The 21045-nt window shown below is 35.2% G+C and overlaps 1 protein-coding gene across 1 annotated transcript in view; it reads left to right on the top strand.

Annotated features, from left to right (window-relative positions):
* LOC130076441 (protein NLRC5-like) overlaps positions 1-21045 on the top strand; it is a 195469-nt gene that overhangs the window by 154740 nt on the left and 19684 nt on the right. Inside the window, exons 12-16 of the mRNA XM_056241518.1 lie at positions 3066-3239; positions 4000-4173; positions 6404-6577; positions 17226-17399; positions 18823-18996. Coding sequence (XP_056097493.1) covers positions 3066-3239; positions 4000-4173; positions 6404-6577; positions 17226-17399; positions 18823-18996 — 870 coding nt within the window. The remainder of the gene's footprint in view (positions 1-3065; positions 3240-3999; positions 4174-6403; positions 6578-17225; positions 17400-18822; positions 18997-21045) is intronic.

Genomic DNA, 21045 nt, shown 5'->3' with positions numbered 1-21045 from the left:
GAATCACTTTCACCTCGGGGGGACTCCTCTTGATCATCTGAGCTAGCCTCTTCTTCTTCTTGAGTACTGTGTTTAAATGCTGCTACCATAGTGCTACCGTTGTCCGTTATTACAGTCACAATTTTGTCATTTGAAATTCCCCATTCCTGCATGCACTTATCCACGCAGGCCTTAATGGACTGGGCAGTGTGTGGATGGGCAACTTGTTCAAGAGCGAGCAGGATGTGTTCTGGTTTGTTTTGATCAACACAAAAAAAGCAACAACTTATGCCAAGGAATGATGCAGACAGTCCCTTTTTAGTCCATAGGTCAATTCCAATTGACACTTTACGAGCACCACACAGTCGTTTCTTAAACTTTGTCATTTCTTCCTCATAGTGTTTTTCAATCAGATTGCTTATCTTTGTTTTCTTTGGCACTGTCAGCTTCTTATCAAATGTTTCTATCATGAGAATAAAGTCCTCATCTTCTACTGTAGTGAGTGGCAACCCTGAACGTCCAATCCATTTTGCTATAGCCTCCTCTTTTACTTGCTGTTCTCTGGCATTGCTTTTGTACTTTGTAGTACCTAACAGTGCTTCTGCAATGTTTTGATTGGATATTTTTGCCTCTTTTGCGCTTGGTTCACCGCCTTCATCAGGAGACTTCTGTAGCTGTGACATAAAAAAGGAAAATAGTTTAAATACGTTTATATTATTTATTCATTGAAATCACTTTTTTTGCGCAAGCAGTAAATATTAAAGCACTAAACGCAAATAAAAGAGTGAAATAAGTAAATATTTAATAAGTTGGCAGCTAGGTGGATAAAAAAAAATGTAACAAGATTTTATAAGGTTTACAAAACCTGAATAAAAAACCTTTTACAAAATTCCTTTGTCTAGCAATATTGTATGTTTTAAATAACACAATATTAGTGATTATACACACATTATACACACTAATCTACACTAGATTAGTGTATACTGATAGGATGTGAACGGTCACATTTCACATGACTAATCTAGAAAATTTTGTGATAAGTAGAACATTATGAAATATACTAAACATTAGTATTAATCAAATGTATGTAGCATAATTTTACGTAGTCGTATGGTGCTCTCATTTAACTTGAAGAAGGGGCTATTTTACAGTACTTTTCAGTTCGTAATATTTAATACTACAACATTTACGCACTGCAGTCTTCCAATTTTGTTTAGCTCAATAAACAAAAGAACATCATTGTGAATTTACCTTTGAGAAAATGTCCGGGTGGCTCGTCTGTAAATGTCTTTTCAAATTGGTTGTGTTCTTGCCACGAATGACCGCTCCGCATGCTTTACACTTTGTTTTGTTTGTCGTCAAACGTGAAGTGTGCCCACAAGTCTCCCCTTCTTTTTCTCCCAGCTGTGGACATTTTGTTGCTCTTTTAGACATCGTCTCTTCAAATGCCGTCTTCCCGGGAGCTCGGTCAAAGACTGAATACCTTCGCTTCACGTCTCAATAAGTCAGGCTCTGATTGGTTCTCTTCTCATGCAGTCTCGCCTGTTCCGTTTTGCCGATTGGTTCTTTTGTTCATCGATTCCTCGCATCTCTCCTGTCTGCTGATTGGATTTTCGTCACAGTCTATTTTCGTCTCGTCCTTTATTCGTTGACGATATTGTCAATCAATTTAGTCATAGTTTTAGTCTCCATCAATGACTTCTTTTTTAGTTTTCGTTTCGTTTTCGTCCGCAAAAATATATTTGTGACGAAAATAATGACGAAAATATTTAGTCAACGAAATTAACACTGGTTCAATCAAATCGTTTTCTCAGCAAATTGTACCAATATCCCTATAGGCTATACTGTTTTTATATTAGACATCTTTTCACATGTTTTATAATGGAGTCTAAACATCAGCTTGTTTACCGTACAGTTTAGACATGGGATCATAAAGTTAGTAAATAGAGCTTACCCGTGGTACTGGTACAGCAAAACTCTTTAATTTTCCTTTTCCTTCTTGGTTGGGGATGTAATCGTCTTCGCTGAAGTGAGCACTACACACACGAAAATCCTTTATTCTGGATATTTTAACTCCCGCAGAGTAGCCGATGGCAACCAGCCAAAGCTGTCTCATAGTATATATTCGAAACAGGAAAACGATGGAATCTGAACTTTGATCCGGCACATCCTTGTGGTCACAGCCTGGGAATTTACAAGTTCGCACCATTGTTAATTTAATACTTTTTACGTCGTTGTCAATCGATGGTGTGAACACTATGGAACAGCTGATCGAAACGTGCGCACTGTTGACAGCAGCGCGGATTGATAGAAATAGATAGAAAATAGTGCCGATTAAAACTGAGGTATGAATTTTGACCGGCGGGTTTTTTGTCTGGTAAATTAATCAAGCTTTGAAACGCAAATCATTTTTTCACGTAAAAACGCACAGTTTTGTGACCCCGGAAAATAACCGGGAGTACTTTATTGAAAAACTTCCAGCGGCCAGAACTCTGACCAGGGAGTTGACAACAGAGTGGGTCAGTGTGTATGACCTATAGTGCTGGTAAGGATTGCATACAACTTTAAGTCTTAAATGGGCGAACTAACCCTTTAATATCTTGGATATGTTTTTCATTTCTTTTAATGTAATTTTTTCAATGAAAGTGTTATTTTGTGGTGTTAAATATGTTAAAAAACACAGTCAGAAGTCTTGTTTGTTGAATTTCCTGTTGGGTCAAGCTAAAATGTCAATTTATATTACAAGGAAGGAAAAGGTGGAACAGAATGTTCTTAGAAGCTGTTTTTACTAAATTAGTCAAATCAAGGGTTTTAATTGACTATCATTACTACAGATTAATGCATGATATTTTAACTTTTGAAGCAATTTGGTGTTTAAACGGAGTCATTTGTGAAGTTGTTAAAGAAGAGTTATATTTCCCCTTTTAGTTTTTTTTTTTTGAATTGTTCAGTGTTGTATTTATTTATTTTGTTTGGTTTGTGATATGTGAATATTTGTGATAAAAAGGGTTTTCTCTCTCTCTTTCTCTCTCTCTCTCTCTCTCTCTCTCTCTCTCTCTCTCTCTCTCTCTCTCTCTCTAATAAAGGTTAAGCTGCTGTTGTATGACAGATGAAGGTTGTTCTGCTCTGACTTCAGCTCTGAAATCAAACCCATCACACCTGAGAGAGCTGGAGCTGAGCGTGAATAATCTAGGAGACTCTGGAGTGAAAAACCTCAGTGATCTACTGATGAACCCACAATTCAAGCTGGAGAAACTACAGTTAGTATCATTATACTGTACAGCAGTGACAGTGTGATTAAAGATTACTGTTTATTTTATTTTAAGGCAACTGGACTCAAGTCTAATCATTTATAGTATTGTACTTTCTGGTGTTTCTCAATCTGAAGAAAGATTCAGAAATACTATTAGTTAACCGCTTGTTATGTGTATCAGTAGAAAGAGCATTAAAGCATTTGAAACTATGTAGCCATAAAATTGTTTATATACTGAAATCTGACAAATCTTTGCTTTGAAATAATACAGAAGTGATAACAGACTAAAAACAAAGCAACAATTACAGTAAATTATTCTGACAGAGTTACAGTTATACTGGACTAATGGCACTTTTCACTAAATCTTAATTTATTAAGCAGAATGTGTTTGTATTGTTTACAATGTGTATTGTAAACTATGTTGTAAACTACACTTTAAAATTTCTTAAAATAAACTCATTCATGCACAAGATTTTCTGATGTTTAAAATGTGAAATCAGTCCATTTAAATGTTAACTTTTCTATTGTTTCTATATTGATCCTATATATTAATCTACAGTGATAAGTTCAGTTATTTGTGGAGTGAGGACGATCCAGACTTGGATTGTAACTAGTTTCCTCAAATGCTCCTGTCTTGGTTTGTTCACATCATTAAGTTTCCATGATTTTGCTGGTGTATTAGTGACTGTATGGCATTTATTAATGATGCTTTTAACTCACACATGAACTGAACATGGATCTGAGTCATTTTCTCTTTCTGTCTTCAGTCTGAGTGGATGCAGTATTACAGAGAAACAGAGTCTCATCCTGACTTCAGCTCTGAAATCAAACCCATCACACCTGAGAGAGCTGGACCTGAGCTGGAATAATCTAGGAGACTCTGGAGTGAAAAACCTCAGTGATCTACTGATGAACCCACAATTCAAGCTGGAGAAACTACAGTTAGTATCTTTATACTGTACAGCAGTTACAGTGTGATTAAAGTTTACTGTTTATTTTATTTTAAGGCAACTGGACTCAAGTCTAATCATTTATAGTAATGCACTTTCTGGTGTTTCTCAATCTGAAGAAAGATTCAGAAATACTATTAGTTAACCGCTTGTTATGTGTATCAGTATGAAGAGTATTAAAGCATTTGAAACTATGTAGCCATAAAATTGTTTTATATACTGAAATCTGACTAATCTTTGCTTTGAAATAATACAGAAGTTATATAAGACTAAAAACAGCGTAACAATTACAGTAAATTATTCTGACAGAGTTACAGTTATACTGGACTACTGGCACTTTCCACTAAATCTTAATTTATTAAGCAGAATGTGTATGTAAGAAGTAAGGTACTCGAGGCTGTGCTGTATGGTGAATAGGTCACGGCTGAAGGGCGTTGTTAGGCTCGACGCGAAGCGGAGTCAGCCGTGACTTATTCACCATGCAGCACTAGCCTCCAGTACGTAATTGCTTTTATAAAGCGGGTACCACACAATACAAATATTAAACCCGAAAAATATCTATTCATGCAACTTGCATGAAGTAAAATCACTAAAAGCCTTCCTTCCGCTGGAAAAAATAGTCCCTGACCGTAAACAGCAACAGAAGTTACATACATATTTTCTCCATTAGATGAAGACAAAGACTCTTTATGAGTGAGTCAGTCAGTAGTGAAGACTTTTATATTGAAAGGACTCAAACTTGTTAACCCTTAAAGACCTAAACGGCCGCCGGCGGCATAAAAATAACTGTTGTTCTTAAATGTTTAATAACTTTTGAACCACTAATCCAATTTGTATGCTTTAAAAAGTCCCATAAAGAGGAGATTCGCGGCTTTATTTTGGTATCGGGTTCATCGCGATTGGACATTCAGATGCTCCGTAGTGAATGTGATTGCATCATCAAGTTTTGATCAGCATTGATTCGTCAAAGAAACCCATGTGATTTGTTCCTCTGAGCCAAACGAGCAGTTTGTTGATGCTTAGTCCCACCCCCAAGCCCAGATCGGTTGAAACTACATAAATATATATAAAGTCACATTTGCTTCAGTACTCTATTACAATGTTTCTATTTATTTTTCTTCCTGAACTTTTTTGGACACATCTACATTGTAAATAACACCAGATTTTCACTGAAAATCGCCTATAATAATGTTATAATAAATGGCTATAACTTGCTTAGGGATTGTTACATGTAGTAAAATTTTTACCTGGAAATCTAGAATATCCAAGTACAACTTTCTAAAGGAAAAAATCCAAACTTCAGGAGGATTTGTTTGAGCTGAGTAAAAAAAAAAAACCAGAAATCTGCTGCCGTTTTTCTTAAATCTGGGAAATTTATCCATTCTAAGACAAAATAAATGTAAAATTGGTCATTTAAATGAGCTAGATTGAAACATCAAGTTCTCTTGTTTAAAATGATATATGGTACTTGATGCTGACTGCTATAATGGGTTAGAAAAACAAAGAAAAGAGCAGGTGAGTCATGTGCTCCAAAAATGGTCTAGGTCTTTAAGGGTTAACACGGAACTGATAAATGATTAGGGCACGGAAAACCCCTTGACTGTTAAAGGACAAGATATCGCAGCAGACATTCAAACTGATTTTTTATTATGAATATAGGTCTGACCTGAAGGAAAATGCTATATCTACTGTAAATGCAGGAACACTCGCTTACTCGATCTCTCACAATACTCTACTCTATAAGCTTCAGTGAACAATATCAGTGAGATCAAACACGTGTTTACGTTGCTAAGAGTGGTTGCTAGGGGTGTTGTGTAGTGATACATAGAGCCGTTGGGTGAAGCGGTCATACCCGTGTTTATCGTGAATAAAACAGTTATTGACCAATCAGAATCAAGGATTGGAACTAACCGTTTTATAATTAGATTTTCTGAAGATGAAAATGTAAAATCAGTCCATTTAAATGTCAACTTTTCTATTGTTTCTATATTGATCCTATATATTAATCTACAGTGATAAGTTCACTTATTTGTGGAGTGAGGACGATCCAGACTTGGATTGTAACTAGTTTCCTCAAATGCTCCTGTCTTGGTTTGTTCATATCATTAAGTTTCCATGATTTTGCTGGTGTATTAGTGACTGTATGGCATTTATTAATGATGCATTTAACTCACACATGAACTGAACATGGATCTGAGTCATTTTCTCTTTCTGTCTTCAGTCTGAGTGGATGCAGTATTACAGAGAAACAGAGTCTCATCCTGACTTCAGCTCTGAAATCAAACCCATCACACCTGAGAGAGCTGAACCTGAGCGTGAATAATCTAGGAGACTCTGGAGTGAAAAACCTCAGTGATCTACTGATGAACCCACAATTCAAGCTGGAGAAACTACAGTTAGTATCATTATACTGTACATTATTACTGTTTAGTTTATGTTAAGCAGTATCGGCTGGTGAAAAATATCATCAGGTCTTTTAGCGTTGTGGCTCTTCCTCAATCCGTCAAGCATCCACCCTTCACTCATTCAAAACCTCTTAAAAACAATGTTCTCTGAATATTACTCTTCAGCTCAGTCTGTAAATTATACCTTATTATATGTTGTTTGTTTGAATCCCTCTGTTAGTACCTTAAACCTAACTTTGTAAGTGACTCTGTGTATTGTGTGTATTGGGCTTTAATGTTGATGTTGTTGTATTGCTTAACCCAGTGGTCCTCTTAGGAGTGTTTTACCCCTGAGGCTTTTAACCTCCTCCTGCGTACCCCTCTCTGCAGTCACTCCTTCAGTGAGGACAATATTTGCCCCTTAAATCGACATTTCCACTGCATTTTTTACCTTTATAAAATAAATAATGCTTTAAATAAAAAAATCTTCAATAGAGAAATGTAATGATTGTAAAAACAGTTAAAATTAAATCCACCAGTATGTGGCGGCAAGTCCCTGTCTTTATGAGCGAGTCATCGAGTCATTTATTCATCAGTAACGAAGCAAGTGTCTGTAATTATGAATGAATCATTGACTCACGATTTGTTCAAAGCCGCAGATTCGTTCACAAACACTGTTGTGGCTCTCGTTGGAGCTGTTGTTTTGTTGCAAAAAAATACAGACAATACAGTGTTTAAAATGAACATCACTTAATATTAATACCTATTGTTTGTTGAACTTAATATTAATACCTATCGTTTGTTGAACTGAATATTAATACCTATCGTTTGTTGAACTGAATATTACAGTTTTTCTCGATTGCTTAAACACTATAACCAGGCTTTTGAACTAAAATTTCAAAACCATATTGCCATTTATCAAAAAGCACACCCATTTCACTGAACTATGAACACTATTCCCCTGTTTTGACACATTAGTCAGATTTGTTGAACTGTTACAGCAAAACTCTACACACAAATCCCTTCATTTCTCATTGCCTACACCACGTGGTCATTTAGAAAGCACTAGCATTCAATATTGCTCACTCAAGTCAGCACAGCTTCAGCTCAGTTAGCACACAATTACCCAGGTGAAAACACTAAGAGTCAAAATTGAACACACATCAGTCAGATCCTTCAATAGATAGATAAAAGGTTATACAATCTTTTATAAAAGATAAAAATCAGTTTACTGAGTTTAGGAACAATGGATCCACAGAGAAATTAAGCAATAGGTCGAGGAGGAAGAGGAGGAGGAGGAGGAAAAGGAGCAGGAAGAGGAGGAGGGAGAGGAGGAGGAAGAGGAAGAGGAGGAGGAATAGGAGGAGGAAGAGGAGGAGGAATAGGAGGAGGAATAGGAGGAAGAGGAGGAGGAATAGGAGGAAGAGGAGGAGGAGGAGGAGGAAGAGGAGGAGGAGGAGGAGGAGGAGAAGAAGAAGGAGGAGGAAGAGGAGGAGGAGAAGAAGGAGGAGGAGAAGGAGGAGAAGAAGGAGGAGGAGGAGAAGGAGGAGGAGAAGAAGGAGGAGGAGGAGAAGGAGGAGGAGAAGGAGGAGGAGGAAGGGCAAGTGCAAGAAGACAAGCAGTCTCGGATGAAATTCAAGCCACTTTAGTTGGCCATGTCCTTGTCCATGGTATGACTATGAGGGAGGCTGGGCAACAGGGCCTGAAGTTAACTTTTTTGGCCACCAGCCACTGTGGCAGGTGGATATCAAAATTCACCTGCCACAGAGACTTTTTACCAGCCTTTTTTTTTTGCCTCACAGCCTAAAGGTGAAAAACGGGAATTTCACAATATTGTTCTTTAACTTGTACACATTTAAGTGCTGTCAAGTTATTAACGAAATCAATATAAGTAATAATAACTCTTAGAATATACATTTTTTAAAAATCTTTTTATTCATTGATTTTGACACACACACGCATAACAGATCTATAGACCTATCGCAGCTCGTATGTAAACAAATCACCCGCGGCTGTGTCGATGGCTGATTTAGTCACGTAGACAGCTAGGTCCAGACAGCTTTTAGTTACAGCGTTCAGGTACCGTTAAGCAGAACTAAATTACTGGTAAAGTTACCGGGACATGTTCTCACCGGTTCCCAACTCCCAACATGTACTACACATCTGTGCAACTGTCATTGTTCTGGAGCCTATGTCAGCGTTACATTATCTCATCCCATCTCACCAACAGTTTAATACTCGCACATCCAAACAGTCAGAAAAGGTCCTTATCTTCTTTCTGATCGCATAAACGTTACGAAACAAGAGTAGCTGTCATAAATCAGCCGCTCACGAACCTTGCCGTTGTCGCCAATTGACCACTTTGTATTAAAATGTCTTCTTTTACTTTTCTTTGACTCATCCTCATCTTTTTGTTGGTTGTTTGTTTCAGCTGGCCTTTTTACCCCAGTAATGTGCCGCCACATTATAGCTAAGGTCCAACGCAATGAAAATGAAAACGTAAAAAAAAAAACTAATGAATCACTCAATTCTCATTGGCTACCTGCCAATGTGGCAGGTAGATTGACAGTGTTACCCGCCAATAGCAATATTCACCCGCATTTGGCAGGTGGTCGGGTGTTAATTTCAGGCCCTGCTGGGCAACGAGTACAGCCAAACCTGAGTCGCTTCACCGTCGCCTCCATCATCAGAGCCTTCAGGGAGGTGTGGTGGCAAACAAATTTCTATCACTGAATAAGAGACAAACATTTTCAATTGTCTTTGGTGAGGTTTATGTTCTTGCAAGAAAAGGCCAGCAGTCGTACAGTCACACAGAGTGGCTGCAGAGAGTGACAGTGAAGGGAGGGCATCCTTTCTCCTTTATAGTCTTGACTCCCAGAATGTTATCTTTCTAGGCCAATGGTGGTATTTCAACCATATGTGGAGCATTCTTAGACTTGTTCATCATAGAGTGGAGGCATGTACCAACACTCTTTACCATTCCAATACAATTCCATATTTGAATAAGGTTTGTGTGTGCTCTTTTAATGAAGTTCCTAAACGTAAGTTAGGGAGGAGCGAGCCCATCCAATCTTTCAATCAACAAACAGAGTATATAAGCAGCCGCTTACCTCTCCCTAGTATCAGCTGTTCCAGTATCCCTCCACCTCCCCAAACTCCACCTTCATCTTAGGTACCTTGCCCTTTAATTAACAGGTCCTACATTTAGCCACTGGGGGGTATATCAGAGCTCGAGTTGAAGCTGCTTCATCGAGCCCCTCTCCAGCGGACAGCAAGCCAAATAAGTTTAACCTAATATCTTAAAGATTTTATGGGCAAACGAACTCGTTAACTGTCATATGATGCTCACACACATCTTACGTAAGAGTAGGAGAGAGTAAAAAAAAAACCACAAGCAACATGACTTACCAGTTTTGGAAATGTTGTTTTGAATTTATAGCACCAGTGTGTAAGACTATGTTGTAGTGTGTGTATTTTTGAGGGCTTGTGTGTCCTGTCTGAGGGCAAAGTTAGGTTTTTCAGCAAGAGTGAATGGTTTTGAGTGTAGAGCTTCATTTTGACCTGAAAATAGGATGTTTGGGGAATTGGGTGAGACGTTATGGATTTGTGTTTACTGTTTTGAGAATACGAGGCATAGTTTCAAGAAATGTGTTTAAGCAATCGAGAAAAACTGTAATACCTATCGTTTGTTGAACTGAATATTAATACCCATCGTTTGTTGAACTGAATATTAATACCCATCGTTTGTTGAACTGAATATTAATACCCATCGTTTGTTGAACTGAATATTAATACCCATCGTTTGTTGAACTGAATATTAATACCTATCGTTTGTTGAACTGAATATTAATACCTATCGTTTGTTGAACTGAATATTAATACCCATCGTTTGTTGAACTGAATATTAATACCCATCGTTTGTTGAACTGAATATTAATACCTATCGTTTGTTGAACTGAATATTAATACCTATCGTTTGTTGAACTGAATATTAATACCCATCGTTTGTTGAACTGAATATTAATACCTATCGTTTGTTGAACTGAATATTAATACCTATCGTTTGTTGAACTGAATATTAATACCTATCGTTTGTTGAACTGAATATTAATACCTATCGTTTGTTGAACTTAATATTAATACCTATCGTTTGTTGAACTTAATATTAATACCTATCGTTTGTTGAACTGAATATTAATACCTATCGTTTGTTGAACTTAATATTAATACCTATCGTTTGTTGAACTGAATATTAATACCTATCGTTTGTTGAACTTAATATTAATACCTATCGTTTGTTGAACTTAATATTAATACCCATCGTTTGTTGAACTTAATATTAATACCCATCGTTTGTTGAACTGAATATTAATACCTATCGTTTGTTGAACTGAATATTAATACCCATCGTTTGTTGAACTGAATATTAATACCCATCGTTTGTTGAACTGAATATTAATACCCATCGTTTGTTGAACTTAATATTAATACCTATCGTTTGTTGAACTTAATATTAATACCCATCGTTTGTTGAACTGAATATTAATACCTATCGTTTGTTGAACTGAATATTAATACCCATCGTTTGTTGAACTGAATATTAATACCCATCGTTTGTTGAACTGAATATTAATACCCATCGTTTGTTGAACTGAATATTAATACCCATCGTTTGTTGAACTGAATATCAATACCTATCGTTTGTTGAACTGAATATCAATACCCATCGTTTGTTGAACTGAATATTAATACCCATCGTTTGTTGAACTGAATATTAATACCCATCCCTATCGTTTGTTGAACTGAATATTAATACCTATCGTTTGTTGAACTGAATATTAATACCCATCGTTTGTTGAACTGAATATTAATACCCATCGTTTGTTGAACTGAATATTAATACCCATCGTTTGTTGAACTGAATATTAATACCCATCGTTTGTTGAACTGAATATTAATACCTATCGTTTGTTGAACTTAATATTAATACCTATCGTTTGTTGAACTTGATATTAATACCTATCGTTTGTTGATCTGAATATTAATACCCATCGTTTGTTGATCTGAATATTAATACCCATCGTTTGTTGAACTGAATATTAATACCCATCGTTTGTTGAACTGAATATTAATACCCATCGTTTGTTGAACTGAATATTAATACCCATCGTTTGTTGAACTGAATATTAATACCCATCGTTTGTTGAACTTGATATTAATACCTATCGTTTGTTGAACTGAATATTAATACCCATCGTTTGTTGATCTGAATATTAATACCTATCGTTTGTTGAACTGAATATTAATACCCATCGTTTGTTGAACTGAATATTAATACCCATCGTTTGTTGAACTGAATATTAATACCCATCGTTTGTTGAACTGAATATTAATACCCATCGTTTGTTGAACTGAATATTAATACCTATCGTTTGTTGAACTTAATATTAATACCTATCGTTTGTTGAACTTAATATTAATACCTATCGTTTGTTGAACTGAATATTAATACCTATCGTTTGTTGAACTTAATATTAATACCTATCGTTTGTTGAACTGAATATTAATACCTATCGTTTGTTGAACTTAATATTAATACCTATCGTTTGTTGAACTTAATATTAATACCCATCGTTTGTTGAACTTAATATTAATACCCATCGTTTGTTGAACTGAATATTAATACCTATCGTTTGTTGAACTGAATATTAATACCCATCGTTTGTTGAACTGAATATTAATACCCATCGTTTGTTGAACTGAATATTAATACCCATCGTTTGTTGAACTTAATATTAATACCTATCGTTTGTTGAACTTAATATTAATACCCATCGTTTGTTGAACTGAATATTAATACCTATCGTTTGTTGAACTGAATATTAATACCCATCGTTTGTTGAACTGAATATTAATACCCATCGTTTGTTGAACTGAATATTAATACCCATCGTTTGTTGAACTGAATATTAATACCCATCGTTTGTTGAACTGAATATCAATACCTATCGTTTGTTGAACTGAATATCAATACCCATCGTTTGTTGAACTGAATATTAATACCCATCGTTTGTTGAACTGAATATTAATACCCATCCCTATCGTTTGTTGAACTGAATATTAATACCCATCGTTTGTTGAACTGAATATTAATACCCATCGTTTGTTGAACTGAATATTAATACCCATCGTTTGTTGAACTGAATATTAATACCCATCGTTTGTTGAACTGAATATTAATACCTATCGTTTGTTGAACTGAATATTAATACCTATCGTTTGTTGAACTTGATATTAATACCTATCGTTTGTTGAACTTGATATTAATACCTATCGTTTGTTGATCTGAATATTAATACCCATCGTTTGTTGAACTGAATATTAATACCCATCGTTTGTTGAACTGAATATTAATACCCATCGTTTGTTGAACTGAATATTAATACCCATCGTTTGTTGAACTGAATATTAATACCCATCGTTTGTTGAACTGAATATTAATACCCATCGTTTGTTGAACTTGATATTAATACCTATCGTTTGTTGAACTGAATATTAATACCCATCGTTTGTTGATCTGAATATTAATACCTATCGTTTGTTGAACTGAATATTAATACCCATCGTTTGTTGAACTGAATATTAATACCCATCGTTTGTTGAACTGAATATTAATACCCATCGTTTGTTGAACTGAATATTAATACCCATCGTTTGTTGAACTGAATATTAATACCCATCGTTTGTTGAACTTAATATTAATACCCATCGTTTGTTGAACTTAATATTAATACCCATCGTTTGTTGAACTTAATATTAATACCCATCGTTTGTTGAACTGAATATTAATACCTATCGTTTGTTGAACTTAATATTAATACCCATCGTTTGTTGAACTTAATATTAATACCCATCGTTTGTTGAACTTAATATTAATACCTATCGTTTGTTGAACTTAATATTAATACCTATCGTTTGTTGAACTTAATATTAATACCTATCGTTTGTTGAACTTAATATTAATACCCATCGTTTGTTGAACTGAATATTAATACCCATCGTTTGTTGAACTGAATATTAATACCCATCGTTTGTTGAACTGAATATTAATACCCATCGTTTGTTGAACTGAATATTAATACCCATCGTTTGTTGAACTGAATATTAATACCCATCGTTTGTTGAACTGAATATTAATACCCATCGTTTGTTGAACTGAATATTAATACCCATCGTTTGTTGAACTGAATATTAATACCCATCGTTTGTTGAACTGAATATTAATACCCATCGTTTGTTGAACTGAATATTAATACCCATCGTTTGTTGAACTGAATATTAATACCTATCGTTTGTTGAACTGAATATTAATACCTATCGTTTGTTGAACTGAATATTAATACCCATCGTTTGTTGAACTGAATATTAATACCCATCGTTTGTTGAACTTAATATTAATACCTATCGTTTGTTGAACTTAATATTAATACCCATCGTTTGTTGAACTTAATATTAATACCCATCGTTTGTTGAACTTAATATTAATACCCATCGTTTGTTGAACTTAATATTAATACCCATCGTTTGTTGAACTGAATATTAATACCTATCGTTTGTTGAACTGAATATTAATACCCATCGTTTGTTGAACTGAATATTAATACCCATCGTTTGTTGAACTGAATATTAATACCCATCGTTTGTTGAACTGAATATTAATACCTATCGTTTGTTGAACTGAATATTAATACCTATCGTTTGTTGAACTGAATATTAATACCCATCGTTTGTTGAACTGAATATTAATACCCATCGTTTGTTGAACTGAATATTAATACCCATCGTTTGTTGAACTGAATATTAATACCCATCGTTTGTTGAACTGAATATTAATACCTATCGTTTGTTGAACTGAATATTAATACCTATCGTTTGTTGAACTGAATATTAATACCTATCGTTTGTTGAACTGAATATTAATACCTATCGTTTGTTGAACTGAATATTAATACCTATCGTTTGTTGAACTTAATATTAATACCTATCGTTTGTTGAACTGAATATTAATACCTATCGTTTGTTGAACTTAATATTAATACCTATCGTTTGTTGAACTGAATATTAATACCCATCGTTTGTTGAACTGAATATTAATACCTATCGTTTGTTGAACTGAATATTAATACCCATCGTTTGTTGAACTGAATATTAATACCTATCGTTTGTTGAACTGAATATTAATACCTATCGTTTGTTGAACTGCTGTATAAAATCAATGTCACATTTGAAATCGTGTGGATATTGGTAATGTGATCAACATTAAACACAGGAACTCACACAGGGTGTTTTTGTATCGAAGAGTTTGAATCTTAAATCGATCTCTATGCACAGAAATCTGTGTATATATTTGTTCTCTGTGCTAGTAAGTGCTAAATCCCCACTTTTACGAAGGTACATGTTGAGAACGGCAGTGCGCACGGTTTGCCAAGACAGTATAATCTGCACGAAACATCATATGCTCGCTGCTTGTGTGAATCATCAGTGTTCACCGCGAAAGATTTAATTTGATCGAATGTCACGTAGTCTATTTACGGCATTTTACCTGCTAGAAATACATGCTAAGTTTTAATGTTATTTTAAGACTTGAATGAACGGCAATTTTCAGCATTTTGTTCATGTAGGCTAACGTTACCCGCTTCTGTCACCTCATGTTCCCCAGTTTGAGAAACACTGCCTTAACCTATCTTTGTGAAGCGACCTTGGGTGTTGGAAAGGCGCTAGGCTTATATACATAAAAATCATATTAATAATCACCCAAACACAATACAAACTGCAGGGTACCAGTGCTCTGTGAAAAAGTCAGCAATTATTTAATGCCAATATTAAAAGGTTGAGGCATTCTTACACAAAAACAAACATATTGCACAAAATTTGCATTTGAAATTGAACTCAAACTGTTTAACGTTAGTTACTCTCTCAGACAGTGCTTCATATCCCTCACTCCGGTAACTGATGCTGGATCTGTCCCTGTTGTTTTAAAAAGTAAGAATGGAAAGCACCATAAGGCATTAGCATTAGCGCATCAGCTAGCCGGGCCTTATTTATTGATTGCTTGTGGCTCTTAAACTGTGGGCTGGCTCATAGCGCCCTCTATTGGCCAGACACCCCTGATTTTAACAACTGGACTCAAGTCTCATCATTTATAGCACTGCACTTTCTACTGTTTCTCCATCTGAAGAAAGATTCAGAAATACTATTAGTTAACGGTTTATGTGTATCAGTAGGAAGAGTATTAAACTGTGAAGCATTTGAATCTTTGTGGCTATAAAATTGTTTATAAACTGAAATCTGACAAATCTTTGCTTTGATACAATACAGAAGTGATAACAGACTAAAAACAGCGTAACAATTACAGTAGATTATTCTGACAGAGTTACAGTTATACTGGACTAATGGCACTTTTCACTAAATCTTAATTTATTAAGCAGAATGTATATTTAGAGGTTGTAAACTACACTTTAAAATTCCTTAAAATAAACTGTCATTCATGCACAAGATTTTTTTACGTTTAAAATGTGAAATCAGTCCATTTAAATGTTAAAGGAGAACTCCGGCGCAAAATGAACCTTTGGTCTAATGAAACATTGGTACCTAGTCAACCGTTCTCTGAGATTTGTTTTCATGATGATCGAATGTAAAGAGTTTTATCTCTAAAAACAGTTTAGCGTATAACGCTAGTAATGGGGGCATTTAATAAGTAAAAAGAAATCGCAAGTTAATACTAATAACAAGGCTCAAAATAGCCCCACACGAACACAGTAACATAATGAGGGTCCCTACATGCAAAACGAAGCATTGAGAACTTTGTAAGTGTACAGACCGTTTAATAAGAAGATAAAGATAAAGACAGTCCACTTCGTGTATACAGACAGGAGCCATCTTTGGAAAACAGACTCGACTAATCAAACCACGAACGACGTGCTAAGTGAGCTGAACTGTATGAAGTTCAGTGAACTTCTGAACTGTATGAATGGCGTTCGTGGTTTGATTAGTCGAGTCTGTCTTCCAAAGATGGCTCCTGTCTGTATACACCAAGTGGACTGTCTTTATCTTTATCTTCTTATTAAATGGTCTGTACACTTACAAAGTTCTCAATGCTTCGTTTTGCATGTAGGGACCCTCATTATGTTACTGTGTTCGTGTGGGGCTATTTTGAGCCTTGTTATTAGTATTAACTTGCGATTTCTTTTTACTTATTAAATGCCCCCATTACTAGCGTTATACGCTAAACTGTTTTTAGAGATAAAACTCTTTACATTAGATTATCATGAAAACAAATCTCAGAGAACGGTTGACTAGGTACCAATATTTTATTAGACCAAAGGTTAATTTTGCGCCGGAGTTCTCCTTTAACTTTTCTATTGTTTCTATATTGATCCTATATATTAATCTACAGTGATAAGTTCACTTATTTGTGGAGTGAGGACGATCCAGACTTGTAACTAGTTTCCTCAAATGCTCCTGTCTTGGTTTGTTCACATCATTAAGTTTCCATGATTTTGCTGGTGTATTAGTGACTGTATGGCGTTTATTAATGATGCTTTTAACTCACACATGAACTGAACATGGATCTGAGTCATTTTCTCTTTCTGTCTTCAGTCTGAGTGGATGCAGTATTACAGAGAAACAGAGTCTCATCCTGACTTCAGCTCTGAAATCAAACCCATCACACCTGAGAGAGCTGAACCTGAGCGTGAATAATCTAGGAGACTCTGCAGTGAAAAACCTCAGTGATCTACTGATGAACCCACAATTCAAGCTGGAGAAACTACAGTTAGTATCATTATACTGTACAGCAGTTACAGTGTGATTAAAGTTTACTGTTTATTTTATTTTAAGACAACTGGACTCAAGTCTAATCATTTATAGTATTGCACTTTCTGGTGTTTCTCAATCTGAAAAAAGATTCACAAATACTATTAGTTAACGTTTGTTATGTGTATCAGTATGAAGAGTATTAAAGCATTTGAAACTATGTAGCCATAAAATTGTTTTATAAACTGAAATCTGACAAATCTTTGCTTTGATACAATACAGAAGTTATATAAGACTAAAAACAGCGTAACAATTACAGTAAATTATTCTGACAGAGTTACAGTTATACTGGACTAATGGCACTTTCCACTAAATCTTAATTTATTAAGCAGAATCTGCGTGTAAGCAATAAGGTACTCGAGGCTGTGCTGTATGGTGAATAGGTCACGGCTGAAGGGCGTTGTTAGGCTCGACGCGAAGCGGAGTCAGCCGTGACTTATTCACCATACAGCACTAGCCTCCAGTACGTTATTATAAAGCGGGTACCACACAATACAAATATTAAACCCGAAAAATATCTATCCATGCAACTTGCATGAAGTAAAATCACTAAAAGCCTTCCTTCCGCTGGAAAAAATAGTCCCTGACCGTAAACAGCAACAGAAGTTACATACATATTTTCGCCATTAGATGAAGACAAAGACTCTTTATGAGTGAGTCAGTCAGTAGTGAAGACTTTTATATTGAAAGGACTCAAACTTGTTAACACGGAAAAGCAAGACGCAACTGATAAATGATTAGGGCACGGAAAACCCCTTGACTGTTAAAGGACAAGATATCGCAGCATACATTCAAACTGATTTTTTATTATGAATATAGGTCTGACCTGAAGGAAAATGCTATATCTACTGTAAATGCAGGAACACTCGCTTACTCGATCTCTCACAATACTCTACTCTATAAGCTTCAGTGAACAATATCAGTGAGATCAAACACGTGTTTACGTTGCTAAGAGTGGTTGCTAGGGGTGTTGTGTAGTGATACATAGAGCCGTTGGGTGAAGCGGTCATACCCGTGTTTATCGTGAATAAAACAGTTATTGACCAATCAGAATCAAGGATTGGAACTAACCGTTTTATAATTAGATTTTCTGAAGATGAAAATGTAAAATCAGTCCATTTAAATGTCAACTTTTCTATTGTTTCTATATTGATCCTATATATTAATCTACAGTGATAAGTTCAGTTATTTGTGGAGTGAGGACGATCCAGACTTGGATTGTAACTAGTTTCCTCAAATGCTCCTGTCTTGGTTTGTTCATATCATTAAGTTTCCATGATTTTGCTGGTGTATTAGTGACTGTATGGCATTTATTAATGATGCTTTTAACTCACACATGAACTGAACATGGATCTGAGTCATTTTCTCTTTCTGTCTTCAGTCTGAGTGGATGCAGTATTACAGAGAAACAGAGTCTCATCCTGACTTCAGCTCTGAAATCAAACCCATCACACCTGAGAGAGCTGGAGCTGAGCGTGAATAATCTAGGAGACTCTGGAGTGAAAAACCTCAGTGATCTACTGATGAACCCACAATTCAAGCTGGAGAAACTACAGTTAGTATCATTATACTGTACATTATTACTGTTTAGTTTATGTTAAGCAGTATCGGCTGGTGAAAAATATCATCAGGTCTTTTAGCGTTGTGGCTCTTCCTCAATCCGTCAAGCATCCACCCTTCACTCATTCAAAACCTCTTAAAAACAATGTTCTCTGAATATTACTCTTCAGCTCAGTCTGTAAATTATACCTTATTATATGTTGTTTGTTTGAATCCCTCTGTTAGTACCTTTAACCTAACTTTGTAAGTGACTCTGTGTATTGTGTGTATTGGGCTTTAATGTTGATGTTGTTGTATTGCTTAACCCAGTGGTCCTCTTAGGAGTGTTTTACCCCTGAGGCTTTTAACCTCCTCCTGCGTACCCCTCTCTGCAGTCACTCCTTCAGTGAGGACAATATTTGCCCCTTAAATCGACATTTCCACTGCATTTTTTACCTTTATAAAATAAATAATGCTTTAAATAAAAAAATCTTCAATAGAGAAATGTAATCATTGTAAAAACAGTTAAAATTAAATCCACCAGTATGTGGCGGCAAGTCCCTGTCTTTATGAGCGAGTCATCGAGTCATTTATTCATCAGTAACGAAGCAAGTGTCTGTAATTATGAATGAATCATTGACTCACGATTTGTTCAAAGCCGCAGATTCGTTCACAAACACTGTTGTGGCTCTCGTTGGAGCTGTTGTTTTGTTGCAAAAAAATACAGACAATACAGTGTTTAAAATGAACATCACTTAATATTAATACCTATCGTTTGTTGAACTGAATATTAATACCTATCGTTTGTTGAACTGAATATTAATACCTATCGTTTGTTGAACTGAATATTAATACCTATCGTTTGTTGAACTTAATATTAATACCTATCGTTTGTTGAACTTAATATTAATACCTATCGTTTGTTGAACTGAATATTAATACCTATCGTTTGTTGAACTGAATATTAATACCTATCGTTTGTTGAACTGAATATTAATACCTATCGTTTGTTGAACTGAATATTAATACCTATCGTTTGTTGAACTTAATATTAATACCTATCGTTTGTTGAACTGAATATTAATACCCATCGTTTGTTGAACTTAATATTAATACCTATCGTTTGTTGAACTTAATATTAATACCTATCGTTTGTTGAACTTAATATTAATACCCATCGTTTGTTGAACTTAATATTAATACCCATCGTTTGTTGAACTTAATATTAATACCTATCGTTTGTTGAACTGAATATTAATACCTATCGTTTGTTGATCTGAATATTAATACCTATCGTTTGTTGAACTGAATATTAATACCTATCGTTTGTTGAACTGAATATTAATACCCATCGTTTGTTGAACTGAATATTAATACCTATCGTTTGTTGAACTGAATATTAATACCCATCGTTTGTTGAACTGAATATTAATACCCATCGTTTGTTGAACTGAATATTAATACCTATCGTTTGTTGAACTGAATATTAATACCCATCGTTTGTTGAACTGAATATTAATACCTATCGTTTGTTGAACTGAATATTAATACCCATCGTTTGTTGAACTGAATATTAATACCTATCGTTTGTTGAACTGAATATTAATACCTATCGTTTGTTGAACTGAATATTAATACCTATCGTTTGTTGAACTGAATATTAATACCCATCGTTTGTTGAACTGAATATTAATACCTATCGTTTGTTGAACTGAATATTAATACCCATCGTTTGTTGAACTGAATATTAATACCCATCGTTTGTTGAACTGAATATTAATACCTATCGTTTGTTGAACTGAATATTAATACCTATCGTTTGTTGAACTGAATATTAATACCTATCTGTTGTGAATCACCAGACTCAGAGAGATCCATTTGCAGCGTAAAGTTTATTAACAGATTAGTCAGACAGGCAGGGGTCAAAGACAGCAAACACAGCACTGGAGACAAGGCTTAATCGAGGTCGAATTACCAGGCAGAAGATCAGGGCAGGCAGAAAACAGGCAGAGTCCGTGAACCAGGCAGTGGTAACGTGGGCAGGCAGCAGGCAGGTCGATAAACA

Source organism: Rhinichthys klamathensis, unplaced genomic scaffold (genome assembly GCF_029890125.1).
Source record: "Rhinichthys klamathensis goyatoka isolate OS25496 unplaced genomic scaffold, OSU_Roscu_1.1 h1tg000652l_1, whole genome shotgun sequence".
NCBI lineage: Eukaryota > Metazoa > Chordata > Actinopteri > Cypriniformes > Leuciscidae > Rhinichthys > Rhinichthys klamathensis.
This window is presented reverse-complemented; position numbering and strand designations above follow the sequence as displayed.